This window comes from Lycorma delicatula, chromosome 1 (assembly GCF_047948215.1).
Source record: "Lycorma delicatula isolate Av1 chromosome 1, ASM4794821v1, whole genome shotgun sequence".
NCBI lineage: Eukaryota > Metazoa > Arthropoda > Insecta > Hemiptera > Fulgoridae > Lycorma > Lycorma delicatula.
The window spans coordinates 208138229-208154526 of NC_134455.1; the positions used below are offsets into that span (position 1 = coordinate 208138229).

General features: G+C 27.0%; 1 protein-coding gene across 1 annotated transcript in view; it reads right to left on the bottom strand.

The window, feature by feature from the left end:
* Positions 1-643: 643 nt before the first annotated feature.
* The window catches only part of aos (protein argos), a 40765-nt gene continuing 25110 nt past the window's right edge, over positions 644-16298 (bottom strand). Inside the window, exons 2-4 of the mRNA XM_075371232.1 lie at positions 10624-10797; positions 6370-6579; positions 644-4823 (exon numbers count right to left, since the gene is read on the bottom strand). Coding sequence (XP_075227347.1) covers positions 4617-4823; positions 6370-6579; positions 10624-10797 — 591 coding nt within the window. The 3' untranslated portion in view covers positions 644-4616. The remainder of the gene's footprint in view (positions 4824-6369; positions 6580-10623; positions 10798-16298) is intronic.

The window sequence follows — 16298 nt, forward strand, 5'->3', positions numbered from 1 at the left end:
CCTATTTGATCAAAATTATTTATTAAAAAAATCATTAAAAATTATTTATTAAAACTATTTTCAGTGATGAATTTTAAAATGATCGAAAAAGTTTTGTTTCTTCACATTTTATCATACAAAGTACCAGATAAGACCTGAATCACTTTCCCTTATGTTGTTATCATTTGCAGTCTGTGTATTTTCATTGAATTGATTACTGCACTATCAATAGTGTTTATAAATATTGGCCACTACTGTTTTTGACATGGACTTGAAGTTCAATATTTCCAATGATACATAACCTTTAACAACCTCTAATGCAGTATATAAAAAAAAATCCTAGGTTAAATGTATACAATTTTTTACAGAAATGCATAGTTTCCATTTGTTTCAATTCAGTACTTACTCCAGTAGGGGTTCCACATGTTTTTTTAATATAAGAAAAAATTAATTATGGGTAATGTGAGGTAGGTTGCATAAGAAGTAAGTGAAACTTGAATATCTGTATTTAAAGATTTATTTTTCATACATTTTTCAGCATTTTATTTCTTAGTTTTTCTATTTTATATCTATATTGTTATTTTTTGAAGAAATTATAAAATTAAAATTACTTTGTAATTCATAAAATTTACTTTTTTTTATTAAATACAGAGTTTTGGTTGAATTATTTTCTTTCTTATAAAACTAGTAAAACTGTCTTGCAAAAATTCAAAATGAAATGTATATATTTTATCAGTAATCATTTCAACATAGATTTTTATTTTATTTAAGTCCTCAAGATCTGTCAGCATATTTATATACAGATAATAATATAAATATATAGTGCTGTGTTTGTGTATATGTGTGTGTATGTGTTGTTTGTACATATGTTCATGTAATTCATAAAGGTATATGTAATTTGATATTTATGTGTGTTTGAGTTTGTATACACTTTTATTAAATATTATTTTATAATTAATTACAATTATTGTACATTATACAAATAAATAGAATAATATTTATACAATAATACATTTAACATTCTAATAAAGCTAAATTTCTGATAACCTACTTATTTATTTACAATATTACATGTTATGTTTACACTGTAAGTTTTCTGTTTAGAGCAATCATATTGGAATACAAGTTACACACATTTTACAATCATATATTGGTATCGTCAGATCTGAAAAATAATTTCATACAAAAATTATTACTGGTGGTGTGCTTTTCTAATTTGTATTAATTATGGCTAGAATCAATAGGAATATTTTCTTCAGTTACCAAAATTATGTGAAACAAAATGTGCTATGAGTAATATTATGGGCTTAATTTAATGTTCCTTTTCACTGCAGCTTTAGACAGAGGAATAAAAGACAAACTATAAGTTAACTAATGAATTCTTTAACAAGTGATCTTGTTCAAACTTAATCTAAACTGATGTCAAGTGTTCACATCAAGCAGGATGTTACTACACAAATTGTGTATATAATATAGTGCTTTTAATGTTGCTTCCATAGACAAAAAAATGTCACAAAATAAATACTAAACCATTAATTTATAAATGGTCTCTTTGTACATTTTTCTGTAATTCATCATACATAATTTATGTCTGTAGGATCTTTGTAGAGTCACTTGTTAGGTGCAAGTTAGTACATTAGTGTGGAATTGCTCAGCTATATGCTCTTTGTTTTTAAAAATATACTTTTTTGCCATTCACAGAATTCATCTGTTTAACAGTTTTGACTGATAACCTGAATAACCTATTTTTTCGTCTACATTCAAGATTATTTCGTTAAATCTTTCTATGTTTACAATAAATAATATTTTTTATAAAAATGACATAGTGTGCAGATAGAAACTGATGCATTTTCTTTTTTTTTACTGCTTTTCTTATAGAATGCAACATTTCTTCATCCTTTTAGAGAATGCAAAATTTAGCAATCTATTTTATTTGAGACATATTTAAATATGAAAGAGGGGAAGTCAAAGTAAGGGAAAGAGAAAGAAAATTTAAAAGAAATTATTACTTTCCTACCATTCACTGTTCATCTGTTCATTGTCAGTATAGTTTTATTGCTAACCCTTTGGGATTGTGTTTAAAAGTCAATTTAAAATGATTGCTTCTTTGTTCAATTGCACTAAAGAAGAATGCAAGCAGTGGCAGGTTTTTTAAATTTAGAAGGGGTTAACCAACATAAATTTTTTATAGAATGCAGCAGCAATATAGAAAGTGAAAGACACACACACACTCAATCACTAACTAAAGTAACTTTCTAACTCTTTCATGATGTTCTAATCAGACTGAATGTTCTGTGACTGGACTGGTCTGTTAAATTATTATTTCTCAGAACTGGTGTAAATGAAAAATTAATTTTTTCTAAAAAAATGTATTTATCTCCATAAAAAGTTTATTTAACTCTATAATCAACTTTTAATTATGCTTTTTTTAAGTATTCTTTTTCTTTTGTTGGTTTTAAATGCTCTTAAATGCATTTACGTATCCTAAGGAAAACTACACCAGGTGTTCCTTAAATTCAGTACTATGGGAACAGGTTCAGTAAGGGTGTGACTTCTGAACTTTTATTCTTCCTTCCTGTTATTATTTTCAAGACACTGCAATGATATCCATGGCTAAATTTTAGTAAACAATATAGTAGTGAAACTAACTGATGGAACTCCTTAACATAAAATTTATTTTTTATTTTTTTTATTTTTATTATGGTTAAGGACTAGAATATAGTGACTTACATCATTATGTAACCTACTGCCTGTTATTAATAAGATTCAGACCAATGAAAGCCAAAATATTCTTCAAAGCACGTTTTAATTTGTCAATGATCTGAAAAGTCAATGATTGATGTCATTTTTACAGTTCATATAATTTTTAAGTTCAAGTTGTCTTTAAAGTTAGTTGTTTTTAAAATTTAAACATAACAATTAGAAAATTTACAGCAAATATAAAAGAATTAAACAGTCCTAAAATAATTTTCAGTTTTCTGATATATTCATATTTTTGAAATCAACAAGTACAATTATGATTAACAATTTTATTAAAACTAAAAGTTTAAAACTTGATCGTATACTAAAAATTATGTATGTTATTATTAACTGCTCACAATCTTATTTTGTAGTTAAATTTTTAAATGTGAAGGAAGATTTGCAGAAACTATTTTTATTTTTTACAAATGTCTGCTTACAGATGATTGAAGTGAAAGTGAAAAATTCCACTGTAATCAGTTAAGCCAGTGGTTCCCAAACGTTTTCAAATCACAATGCCCTTTTTCAGTTAAAATTTTTCCATTGTGCGTTACCTTAAGTAAAAGTACGACTACTAGTAAGAAAAAGATAAAAATAAATAAAACTCAGATGTTTACATGCATAAGATGTTTACAACTTAACAGTTGTAAAAATCTTACTGATAAGATGTTTTTCTTTTAATGTTAACTAATTTTAACTATTGACAATCAACTGTTATGAAAGTAATAGCGTAATTATAATGGAAATTTTATTTTCATTTTAATTCCCATTCATAAAAATTTATATGCAAAACTATAAAATTCATAATTAATCAGTAACCCCTGATGATGGAGGAATAATCCAAAAGTGCTTGGATAGCCAATACTCACAATTGTTGATAAGTGGATACTATATAAAATAAATAAAACTTGTGTATTTTCATTATTTTTTTACTTTATTAAGATTAAATTAATAATTATAAATGTCTTGGTTCACTTAATTATGAAGCTTTTACAATATTTCATGGTGCCCCTGTGAAGAGTCTGTGGCCCCCAAGGCGCTGCGACGCACAGTCTGGGAATCACTGAATTAAGCTTTTTTCATCGCTCAATTTCTGATTAATATATTTTTTACATAATTTTAAATTATTTAGTTATACCTCGATTAATAAAAATAAACTTGTACTCTTCCGACCGGCTTGATAACTGAAGAATGCTCCTAATGCTGCTTAATGAAAAGGCGGATCATTGATATATCGGTATTGGTAAATAAATCACCTAATAATGATAAAATGTAAAATGAACATCACCAATTGAGAAATACACTACTTTCCGTCTTCTGACTGAAAGACATCTTTCAGTTGAGGAGTTTGTGTTTTGCTTTTGTAATAGGTTATTTATTTTATAATAATCAACAAAATAAAGTGGTTGCTATGTTTAAATTAACTAAAATATCTATGTATGAAAAAAATTGTGGTATCTGTGTTCACATTCTTATTTTGTAGTTAGTTAAATTCCACCAATACTATTTCCCACTATGGTTAAAACTATTTATCTAGTCTACAGCAAACCCTAGTTCTATTTGTGCATAAATGGCTGTCATTTTATAAATTATGAAATATATAAAATTCATAAATTAATATGGTAAATAATTTGTACTATAATAATATTATTCATATAATAACATTCATATTTCATACTCATCCATCAAAGACTTTTTTTGTAACCTTCCTCTTTAGGAAATTTACTTTATTTATTTTGCCAAGCTATCAACTACTGACTTATGTAACCTTTTATTACAATATTTTATATACACTTTTCATCATTTTCTTTACATTTTAACTTACTTAACAGCCATAGTAAGAGTACTCATACTCTGCTTTATAAAACCATAACATATAAACAATAGTATACAATGATCTACTGAAGGCAGTATCCGCTGTATGTTCTTATGTTTTCTTCTACATAACTCTTTCCTTGTATCACTCCTGGATCTGTGTGATGTCTAGGACAGTAGTGATTATGTGGGCATTGACATAAGGTGTTTGTGTTAACTTCATCTAATAATTCAAGACGTTTTCTCACTGTAAAAAGTCGACAAGGTTCTTTACGTTGACATCTTAACCTCTGAAACAGATATAACTCTTTTTTATTGTATAGAAAAGGGGGAAATATTTAAAACTAATTGAAAATTGTTATTTTTAGCAATCAGAACAGAAATCAAAGAATAAGCGTAAACTTTTAAATTTTTCAATAAAATTACATTACCAAATACTTATGTAAATTATTACAATTGTTTCAACTAGGAAGTCTACGTTTACTTTTATTCAGTCTAATTAATAATGCTTACTTTTGGACATCTATTTCAAAATTAATTTTTCACATATATTGAGATTCAGCACAATTGTCAGTAAAACAAAAAATGCAGTGTACTGACACAACTCACAGCTATCTTTCAGTTCAGTGTTATTTGAAGCTGTTATTCATCATAACAGATTATTTTTGAACTGCATAATGTTTAAACTTTGTGTTTGGTGTTCATTAAGACTTAAACAAGACTTATAAAATATAAATAGTCTTCAATCAGACTAAAGCAGTACAAACTGACTTAATAATATTAAATCAGTATATTTATCTGAATTAATAAAAATTCTAGGGTAAGTAGGACTTCTACTTCAGAAGAAATAACTTCAGATTTAAAAAAAAGTGTAAATGTTACTATACTGAAGAAAATAGGAACAGAGGAACAGATAAATGAACTATCAGTTAAATACATTATGCATTAAACTATTAACTGTAATAGATAACAACCATTAGAATATGCAGTAGAAGGTGGATTAGATAAACACGGTTTCAGAAGTAAAGTGGGCAAAGTAAGCCATTCTTCCCCTCTGATTAATTTTAGAAAGCAGATTTTAAAAGATAAAAATCAATGACAAGGAATTTTTGTTGGGTCTGGAGAAAGCATTATTTCATATTGTGAATGAAACAAAGATTAAACATTTTGACTTAAAAACAGAAAAGGAGAGGAATTCCTTTGATTCTTGTACATATTTATAATATGGTTTAGGTCGATTGAGCCTGAGTTAAGAGATTCAAGTTTAGTTAATTTGGTGATAAGAGATGTGAAGAAAGTAAAAATTACAAAAGAAGACTCTTTTGGAATATACAAAACAGATAATTGCGTAATTGAGGATGTAGTAAGTAGTAATGTTGTAGTTAAAAAATAAGCATAGAAAAGAAAAGAGTTGAGAATAATAAAGATAAGACTGGAAAATAATAAAATTTAAAATTACAACTGATTAATAACTACAAAATAAGTTAATAGTATAATATTATCTTACAGTAAAAAAAAAGAAATCATTAGTAAGCTTATAAACTAATATTTATTTGCAGTTTTATTATGTGGTTTGATTTCATATTTATATATCTTTTAAAAATGTAAATAAATTATTTTAGAAATGTCAACAAATTCAACTTTCTTAATAAGTGATGTATTATTTCTTAATACCTACCTCAAAATATAGTAAATTCTTTCTATTAATCTTTCTATTAACCAAAATGTTTTGGCTGACACACTAGACAAGTAAACTTTTTTTTTGATATGGGGCAAGGTATTTAAATGATATTAAGGTTTTATTTAAACATTATTTATTTCTAACATAAAACTTACACTCTGTGGAGAGCAAGCAAATGAATACTGATAGCCTATAATGCCATCTTTTGTTTGATAGGCCTGTCGCTTGATGAGATAAGCGACTGCACCTTTTGGACAGTGACAGTGAATAACCTGCTGTGTAGTATTTCCTGGTCCGCTTGTAAGTGTCCATGTAATATCTCTAAAGTATTTACATCTTGGAAGTCTTTTTACTGGTTCACATAACTGGAACAACAATTAAAATGTAAAACTTTATTAATTCATGTAATTGCAAAAAATAAGGAATATTAGATTTGTTAATGAAAAAATTTTAATAAGTCAAAAATTAACAAAGGAAAGCAGTTTAATAAATATTATTATTTTCAATTTATTTATTACTTTATATAAGCTTTTATTTAACTTGCTTTAGTTATAATCAAATCTTGCAACTGCTATATCTTTTGATCTATCATATGAAAATCAATGAAATTAGATTCACGTATGTAACTTCGATGTCAATACAGCACTAAGGTGTCGGAATTTAATATGACCCACCCCCACACCACCACGCACTACCCCTACTGTTCATGCATTTAGTTGAAAACTTTCATTTCTCATGAACTATCATATGAAAATGATTGAAATTTGGTACACGTATGTAACTTCGATGTGTAAAAATAAATATTTTTACTTTTTAGTCTTAATAAACATACAAACTTGAACAAACAATAATATTCAGATAAAAATATTATTAAGAATATTTTTTTGGATGTAAAAAGTTTATTGTTCATTAAGACTAAAAAGTAAAAAATAAAAAAAAATACAAAAAAAATTACAAAAATATATTTGATTACATATAAAAAATTATTTTTTAAAAAAGCTTTTATTTAACTAATATTAATATTAACATTAATAAAAAAAGGAAACAAATTAGAAAACCCCTCTAAAAAGAAAAAATATATTATATTTGTTAATATATTATATTTTTTTGTTTAAAATTTTCAATTTGATTTAATTCTAATATTTCTTTATGAGGGTTTTTCTAATTTGTTTCCTTTTTTTGTTAATGTTAATATTAGTTAAATAAAAGCTTTTTTAAAAAATAATTTTTTATATATAATCAAATATATTTTTGTATTTTTTTTTATTTATGAGTTAGATGGCTGTTCTGATTGTTCTTAACCTTCTTTCCCAGATATCTTAGATCTCCTTTCAGCTGGTTTAAAATAAATTTTGGACTAATAATCTATTTTTGACCATGTACAACAAACAAGATAACTTGTACTAACAAGAAAACAAAGATTTTTTGATTTAATTTTAGATAATGAGAAAAATGTGATGAAAATTAACCAGTTCTCTCTAGATATCAATCTCAGCTAAAACTGATTCTTTTCTTATTTTATTTGCAAGAAAAATAGAAGTAAATCATATGACAATCAACATCTTAAATTATTTTGAATTATAACACGTTCAAATTAAAAAAAAAAAATCAAATTTGACCTAAATTTAATTCATATGAATAGCACAAAAGAACATCTGCTGCAGTACTGGTATAATAAGAGAGATATCAATGCAATAAATGCTATTGATTGTAGGTCGTAAAAATGTGGCCCACTTAAAATTATTCCTCTGCCTACTGAAGTTTGCTGCTTCAGGCTGTATCCTACATATATTGCTTACAAAACGCAAAGTTTAAATTCAGATTCTACTTTCTGAACAAATTTATGTTAATAGTTATATTTTTGTTTATTGATTTGATTCTTACTATACAATTCTATGAATAGATTAGTTATCTCAAAACATATGTTGCTCTCTTGCAATATATGTAGTAGGTGGATCACTTATTTTTTATGGAAACTTATTTACCTTGATTTTATATACTTGTGACACATTTAACCTAAAAAGTATTTGGCAATATTATTTTATATTTACTTATACACATGCCTGATTATTGATGACTTTAATTTTATTGAAAATTTATTTTATTTCTATCCGTAATAATCAACAAGTTATGATTTATTTGTTGGTGGATGAAATGATATTTAAATCCTGTGCACTTTTTATTATATTCTAGCACACCTATAAAATTCCATTAACTATTGGAAGGGCATTGAAAGATAAACATTATAGTTTAATACATTTTTTTATTGTAAGTAATTATTTTGTATATTTTAATTAGTTGCAAATAAATAAATTAATATATAAACCTATGTTGTAGTGTTATTTTATTATTATTTGTGCATCTAGTTTTGAGGTAATAAAGTGGGGAAATTTGAAGTAGAGAATGTTATTATAGTAATAAGACTTTTATTAACTAAACCATTACAATTTAATTCATAAAAATCAACCAGATAGTTTATATCAAGATACAAGAATTGCAGTCTGAAAACATTTTATGTTCTAAACATTGTGAAATATTAGTTGCTGTTATTCTATATTCAAAAGATATTTTATTGAGTGGATTGTTAAAACATTCCCTTTTATTAAAAGAATTACAGAATTCATGCTTTTATAAAAATTAAATAAATGCTATACATGTCAGAATAGAAAAGGGATTGAATCTTAAAACTTGCAAATAAATTATAATTTTCCTGATATAATGGATTGGCTGCAAGATTATGGATGAAGAACTGAAACTTGATTCCACAAATTAATATACTGACAAACGAATTAAATATTTAACTTTATAAAGCTGATTATTTTTATATTCCTTGTGAAAGCATTTTTGTAATGTACATTACCTTGTTAGTGACAATAAGAATAATTTCTTTCATATTTTCTGACTGGATAGGAACACTTTGGTCAGTTCAGTATCGAAGTCTCTTTGAAGGGACTGTTCAGACCTTGTGGTCCTCCCAGTAATGTTTTCATATGTTCCGATCTCCATGCCCTTTCTGGTGTTGAAATTGTTCATGTTATGAGTTTCTTGATTGTGAAGGTGAATCAAGTGTTTTTGTCCTTGATCCTTTACTTTTTTGTTTAATTTTATCTTGTAATAAGAGTGATAGTAATAATAATAAAAATAGCAATGGTTTTAATAATAAGAAATTGAAAGTTTAATTTTTAAAACAATTTACAGCTATATATAAAAAACTGTTCTTAGTATCAGTTTATTCTGCCACTAGTAGTCATTTGTTTTACTTATGAATTATTATTGTAATTATAATAAATGTGTATATACTTATAGAACAATATTTTACTGAATACTTATTTATTCACTTACCATTTGTTTACAAAAATCAGTACAGAAATTTAGATTATACAGTGTGATATTAAATAAGAGGTGTAATTACTTTCAAATAATAATCAATTTTAATTATCATTATCAAAATTAACTGTCATTAATTAAATTTTTGTTAATATATTTTATTGTGCAACTTTTCAAGTGCATGAGATAAGAATTATTATTAGTATGTTATTGTTATTATTATTACTAATTCTTAAAATTAACATCTTTTATTTTTGGAGAGATATGTCTATTTTTTTAAGATGATCAATGTAGTTTTGATTATTTTCATCATATTTGTAAGCCTCCATTTGTCCTTGTAAGTAATTTTTAAAACTTCTCCCTTCATATTTACTTAAAACCTTTTTTCAATTTCTTCACCAAATCTTATTTTACATACTTTTATTTTATTATAAATGTAACTGTTGATGTTTTATTTTCTTTGTTAGTCATTTATGTAATTTTAAAAATTTATTATATATATATCATAATTAGATAGTAGATTTCTTTCTAATATTTCAGTAGTATTCATATTAAAATAATAATAAAATAATAATTAGAATAATTAGTAGATACGGGTTTATTTTGTTAACTTTTAATCTGACAGGAAATGACCTGAAAATATTGATTTAAAAAATAAAAATAAATATCATCTCCTCTGCTTTTGAAGTGATATGTTTTATCAGTTCTATATCTAGATTGGGACAGGAGTCTCCCTAATAACTCTCATGAGAAATTAGTGCAATACAATAAAAATAATAGAAAAATTTTATTATACCCTAGGGGTTTAGGTTGTATTCATATAAGAGTTTATACAAATCAAAATAAAAAATCAATTTATCTTAAAATATTTAAAAGAAGCCCTCAAAATGTAACTTAATATGATGATTTTACAATCATAACATACTTAACATAATTCAAATTTTATCAATATAGAATCTTAATACAGTGCTAATAAATCAACATTAACTTTCTTTACTGTATGTAGTAAAGGAAACAGTATAATTTTACTGCATTACTACAGATAAGTTTATGAAATACTTAATAAATAAATGCAAACAAACCTTATAATGACGTGTTTTGTCAGTTATTGTGTGACCATCATTAGATAGTAAGTTGTTTGAACACGGATGATGTCCTGGACATCGACATTGTTTTTCTACCCATGGTGATTCATATACATCAACTTTACTACAGACTGCTCTTGCTGGGCATATCGGAAGATCTTTCTCTGACTCCTGCAAGATTATAAAATTTAGTAAAATGATTTACTAATTTTAAATTATGTACAATGATTTTTTACTTTTATTAATGCATGATTATGATATAAAAAATACACAAAATATTAGTAATAAGAATAGTTAGAAAATGAATTACGTAGGATTAAGGTTAGTTCTTTAAGAAAAGTAGATCAGCTCTTCAATGGATGGATTAATCATATTTAAGCACTATATTATGGACATAATTTTGTGTGCTAAAGTTAGATCAATGAATAAATAGGTTTTACTGCAATCAGTTCTTTGATTCAGTACTGCTAAGTTACAGAATTAATTAATGTAATTATTAATTAGTAATTATGTTAAAAAAAGTGTTGACTACATAAACAAAAAAAATATATATATTGAATTTTAATTTATTTGGTTAGTTTCAGTTGAATCTGAGAAATTATTTCAGCTGATTTGATTACAACTTATATTACAGAAGTTTTTAATTTGTTCAAAAAGAAAATTAATAAAATTGGTAAAGACTAACTGGTAGAGTTTTATGTTCTAGAGGTTGTACAGGTAATCTGGCCTAGATTATAAAAAATTATCATTATTTGGTAATCCTAGAATAACAAAAATTGTGAATTATGACTTTTAATTTCACTTGACTTAACTTTCACTTTAAATGACTTTAAATTCTACCTAACCATCCTGGATGGTTGTCATCCAAACAACCATCCTGTGTAAACAGCATAACCCTTCAGTCTGTGAGGAAGGTGTTATTTCAGTTTTTGTTAAATTAACTAATTATATCAAACATCTTCTGACTTATTTACTTAAGATTATGCTGAAAAATTTCCTACCACAAAAATAATGTGCTTGATAGTTTTTTAAAATAATAGCTTACATTTAAATAAATCTAAATTTTCTGCATATTAGTTGAATGTTGAATGGTAGTTAAAAATCAGAATTTCCTCAAAATTTTAAAATCAGGATGTTAAGCACAAAACTACATAATGTTGCATAAAGTTGGTATTTTTATTGCAAAGTCTGACAGGAATTTAATTTTTATTGTAGCATAATAAGAGTAGAGCACCTACTGATGTTGTTAATTGATAAACATTTAAAACAACTGGGTATTATCTCCTAATTATTTAGTTATTTTTTATTATTTTAAGTATTGTGTTCATAAGAGTATGTGGATATAGTTTTCATCTAATAAATGTTGAATCACTTAATATAGTGACATAGTAGAAAGGCACTCATACAAGTCTACAAAAGAGCCATCATTAAAAACTACCAAAAAAAAAACTGGATTTGTGATCATGTTCTAAGAAAGGTCATTGGTATTAAAAATGAAATTTTTTTTAGTAACTGAAGTTCATTGTTTACTAGCTTTTATTAAAAAAATTAACTATTCATTAAGTTTACTCAGTATCTTATTTACATACTTTAATAGTTTTCAGTAAAGCATACTGAGTAAAGTAAAGATATAAATATTAATTTTTGTTACAGTTATTCTTCAGAGACTTAAATTTTATAAAATACTAGCTGTACCCGCCACGCTTCGCTGTGGCACATTGTGGTTGCATGGATGAGAAATGAGAAACAAAATAAAGCATACGTTTCATAGAAGTTTAATTTTGCAATACATGTGGATATACAATATTTTTTGTTTTTCCACTGTCTGCGTAGATATAAAGGCTATATGGTTTGCCGACCCGGGAACACGCACATACAGTTGTCCATGTGAGAAGCAATCCGCATCTAAATCTAAACCACACAATTCTAAAGATTGACCTTGAGCTTTATTGATTGTGATTGCAAATAGCAATCGAATTGGGAATTGCAATCTTTTAAATTGAAATGGTGTATCGGTCGGGATCATGGGTATTCGAGGAATGAGGACATCTTCATCTTTGAAAGGCCCCGTTAAAATCGCTGCTTCCACTACGTTATTCATCAATTTCTTAACTGCAAGTCGCGTGCCGTTGCAGAGTTTTGGCTGATTAATATTCCGCAACAGGATAATTGGCACACCTATTTTCAATTTTAATATGTGTGGTGGCATCCCTGGCAGATCAAGTGAGTTTAAAAATTCCGTTGGATAATTAACTACTTTATCTGCTTCCACAACGGTGTCTATCGACTTATATGCAATTTCTTACTTTGAATGCTGGATTGAATAACATTATTAAGTTGATAAACATTTTTATTCTTTGCGGCAAGGATAGCTCGTTCACTGAGCCAATCGTGATTTCTATGATTAATTTGAATATCAGGAAATACTTTTTCGATCAGTTCTTCTTTCGGTGTTACTAAATTAAAAAAATTACCACGAAATGATATTCGTCTAGACGTCTCCTTGACTGGCAGCTGTCCGTTTCCAATGTCCAGTAACTGTCGTGAGAATACCTCAGCTGATGGATCATTCTGCAACTGGACACGCATATTCGCAGTCAACTGCAATGTACGTACGTGTCGCCACAGTGTTGAATATTTCAGGCAAGCATTTATTTCGTCTGCTGGTGTCGATCGAGAAATTACAGGCAATGTTTGCCTAAAATCTCCTGCGAGTAATATCAAAGCATTCCCGAATGGTTGAACGTTTCCACGCAAATCTCGTAACGATCGATCAAGAGCTTTAAGCGATTTTTTATGTGCCATCATGCATTCATCCCAAACAATGAGTTTACATTTTTGTAATACTTTTCCCATACAGGATGCTTTCGAAATATTGCACGTGGGAGTCTCGATGATTTGCATGTTTAATGGCAACTTCAGAGCTGAATGCGCAGTCCTTCCACCTGGTAACAATGTCGCAGCTATTCCAGACGAGCAAGAGCTAAGGCTATGTCATTTTTTGATCGAACCGTTGCTAGAATCAATCTAATGAGGAATGTTTTCCCAGTTCCTCCTGGCGCATCCAAGAAGAAGGTCCCCTCAACTCCGTCATTTATCATTTGCATTATGCGATCATAAATGCCTTTCTGTTCACGCGTTAATTTGGGAATGTTTGATTGGACATATGACTGAAGATCACCAATGTTGTAACTCTGTTCACGGCGTAAATCCACATCAAATGAAGCAATCGCAGCTCTGGTGGGTGCTGGCATTCCCAATTGACTAAGAACTTTATTTGCATTAGCTAAGCACTTGTCTTCAATATTTATCAATGCTTCGTTGTAAATGCCTTCTGTAAATCAGACAAAAGTGAATATTTAACCTAACAAAGGATTTTTTGGTCATTATGTAGGGATATTATTTTCTGTGTATTAGTATATTTCGACTTTTTTTGTTTGCATAGTCTTAAGTCTATCTGGGCTATAAGAAAGTTGGGTGTTTTAATTTATTTACTGTAAGTCATCCTTCTTGGTGGCTTTTCTTTTTGTTATGGTGTTTTTTTTTTTTTTTTTTTTAATAAAATACAGATGTTTTAGCTGTTAAATATAATTCAAAGAAATTTGTTACTAAATCAGTTGTGATTTTGTTTACATTGGCAACGGCCATACGGGCTCTTTATGATTGGTCGTTGCGTTTGACAGCGGCCATCTTGCATTGATCTGATTGGTTTTCCTTTGTTTACATTTCCATCTGATTTATTAGCCTCTTATTTATTTAAGCATAAAAACTGTACAAATTAAAAATAGATAGATAGATTTATTAAAAATAGATGAAAACAATCTATGATGCGGGTTATATATCGTGCTAAAATTTTTTTTTATCGTGTTTTTTTTTTTTTAATAAAATACAGATGTTTTAGCTATTAAATATAATTCAAAGAAATTTGGTAGTTGTGTTTGACAGCGGCCATCTTGCATTGACCTGATTGGTTTTCCTTTGTTTACATTTCCAAATTAAAAATGTACAAATTAAAAATAGATAGATAGATTTATTAAAAATAGATCATAAAATATTTATTAAAAATTGTAATTAATTAATTAATTAATTGTAATTGTAATTATAAAAATATTTATAATAAAATTTATTTATTAAAAATAGATCATAAACAATCTTTGATGTGGGTTATATATCGAGCTAAAATTTGAGCTCAATTGGTGCAGAACATTTTGAGTTTTTGAAGCGTACACAAACAAACTTAACATTTTTATATATATAGATTAATGTTTGAGCATAATTGTTATACTTGTTCACACATACTTTGATGTTTTTACAATTTTCATTAAAAATATCTATACAACTGGATAGGGGATCCCATGTATTGGAATTGGTAAACTTTGAAGCATAAACTAGTGCCCCTAAGTGAGTGGTAGAACAAAATAAAATGATACCTCTGCATAAGCAGAGGTAAGTGAAAGAGTAGGGATAAAACCACATTTTAAACCAATGTAGTAGAAGTGATCTGATTTTGTATTTTGAACACTGATCTCTCTATATATACTCTATATAACTATATATCTGATCTCTATATAAATTTTCTACAATTGTCCATAAATTTCTGCTTGCATTGCGAAAATGACTGTTCTTTTGGTTATCTGACTTGAGTAAAATAAACATTCCTACATGCGTGACGACTACAGTCACGCAAGCATTCAATGTTTTTATTTAGTTCCCAGCCGCTCATTCTGTGGTGCTGGAGTATGCTTTCATATTGAACACTTAGTTGTATTTTACGCCATAAGGATATGCTATCCAGTTATATAGAGATCAGCGATAAAAACAGAGTATTTTACAACTTTTTTTTTTTGGGAGAGGAGAATCCATCTAATGTGGATTAAATGTATTTTGAAACTATAAAATGTATATTTTTTAAGTGAAAAACACTAAGGAAGATTTTTAAAACAACTAAATATCTCAATTTTTTTGGGGAATATTACTGAAAGCATATATCTCATAATAAGGATTGGTCTTTTGATTCCTATTCCTGAGAAACTACTATTAGTCATGGTGTTATTTCCTTATTGATAGGATTCCTAATATATATGTGTGTTAAAGCAGAAACATGAGTCATATATTCAAAATTTTTATGGAACTATGGTTTGGAAAGAACACAGCAATATTTTAACTAAAGAACAAATAAAAATATTTCATATTTTTATTTGAATAAATTTATTTATGTGTATATTATTATTTTATAGTTTTAAAATTATTATTATTTATTTAAAAACGATTTATTTATAAGTTAAAATAAAACAGTGTTATAAATATTAATATTATTAAGCAAAAATATTAATATTATTATAATTTTTAATAATGAATTTGAATTAATTTCATGTTTATTTGAAATTAATTCATGTTTAAATGCAGACACCAATCAGCATTATTTATTTTCAGGAGTGAAGTGTAGTACACCTAGCTAAGCTAAGAAAAATTAATAAAATGGGGCTTTTTAAAATATTATAATTTTAATTACAAAATAATAATCTTTTAAACAAAACTGCTCTTTGTTGTTCGTGAAGTTCGAACACCAAAGTGCAGAAGTACCATTATCTCCAGTTAGTCTGCCTTGATCATTGAAGATCAGAAGCCCCAACAAAAGTTCTGCGCCTATTTTAATTGGAGTCATAAGGATA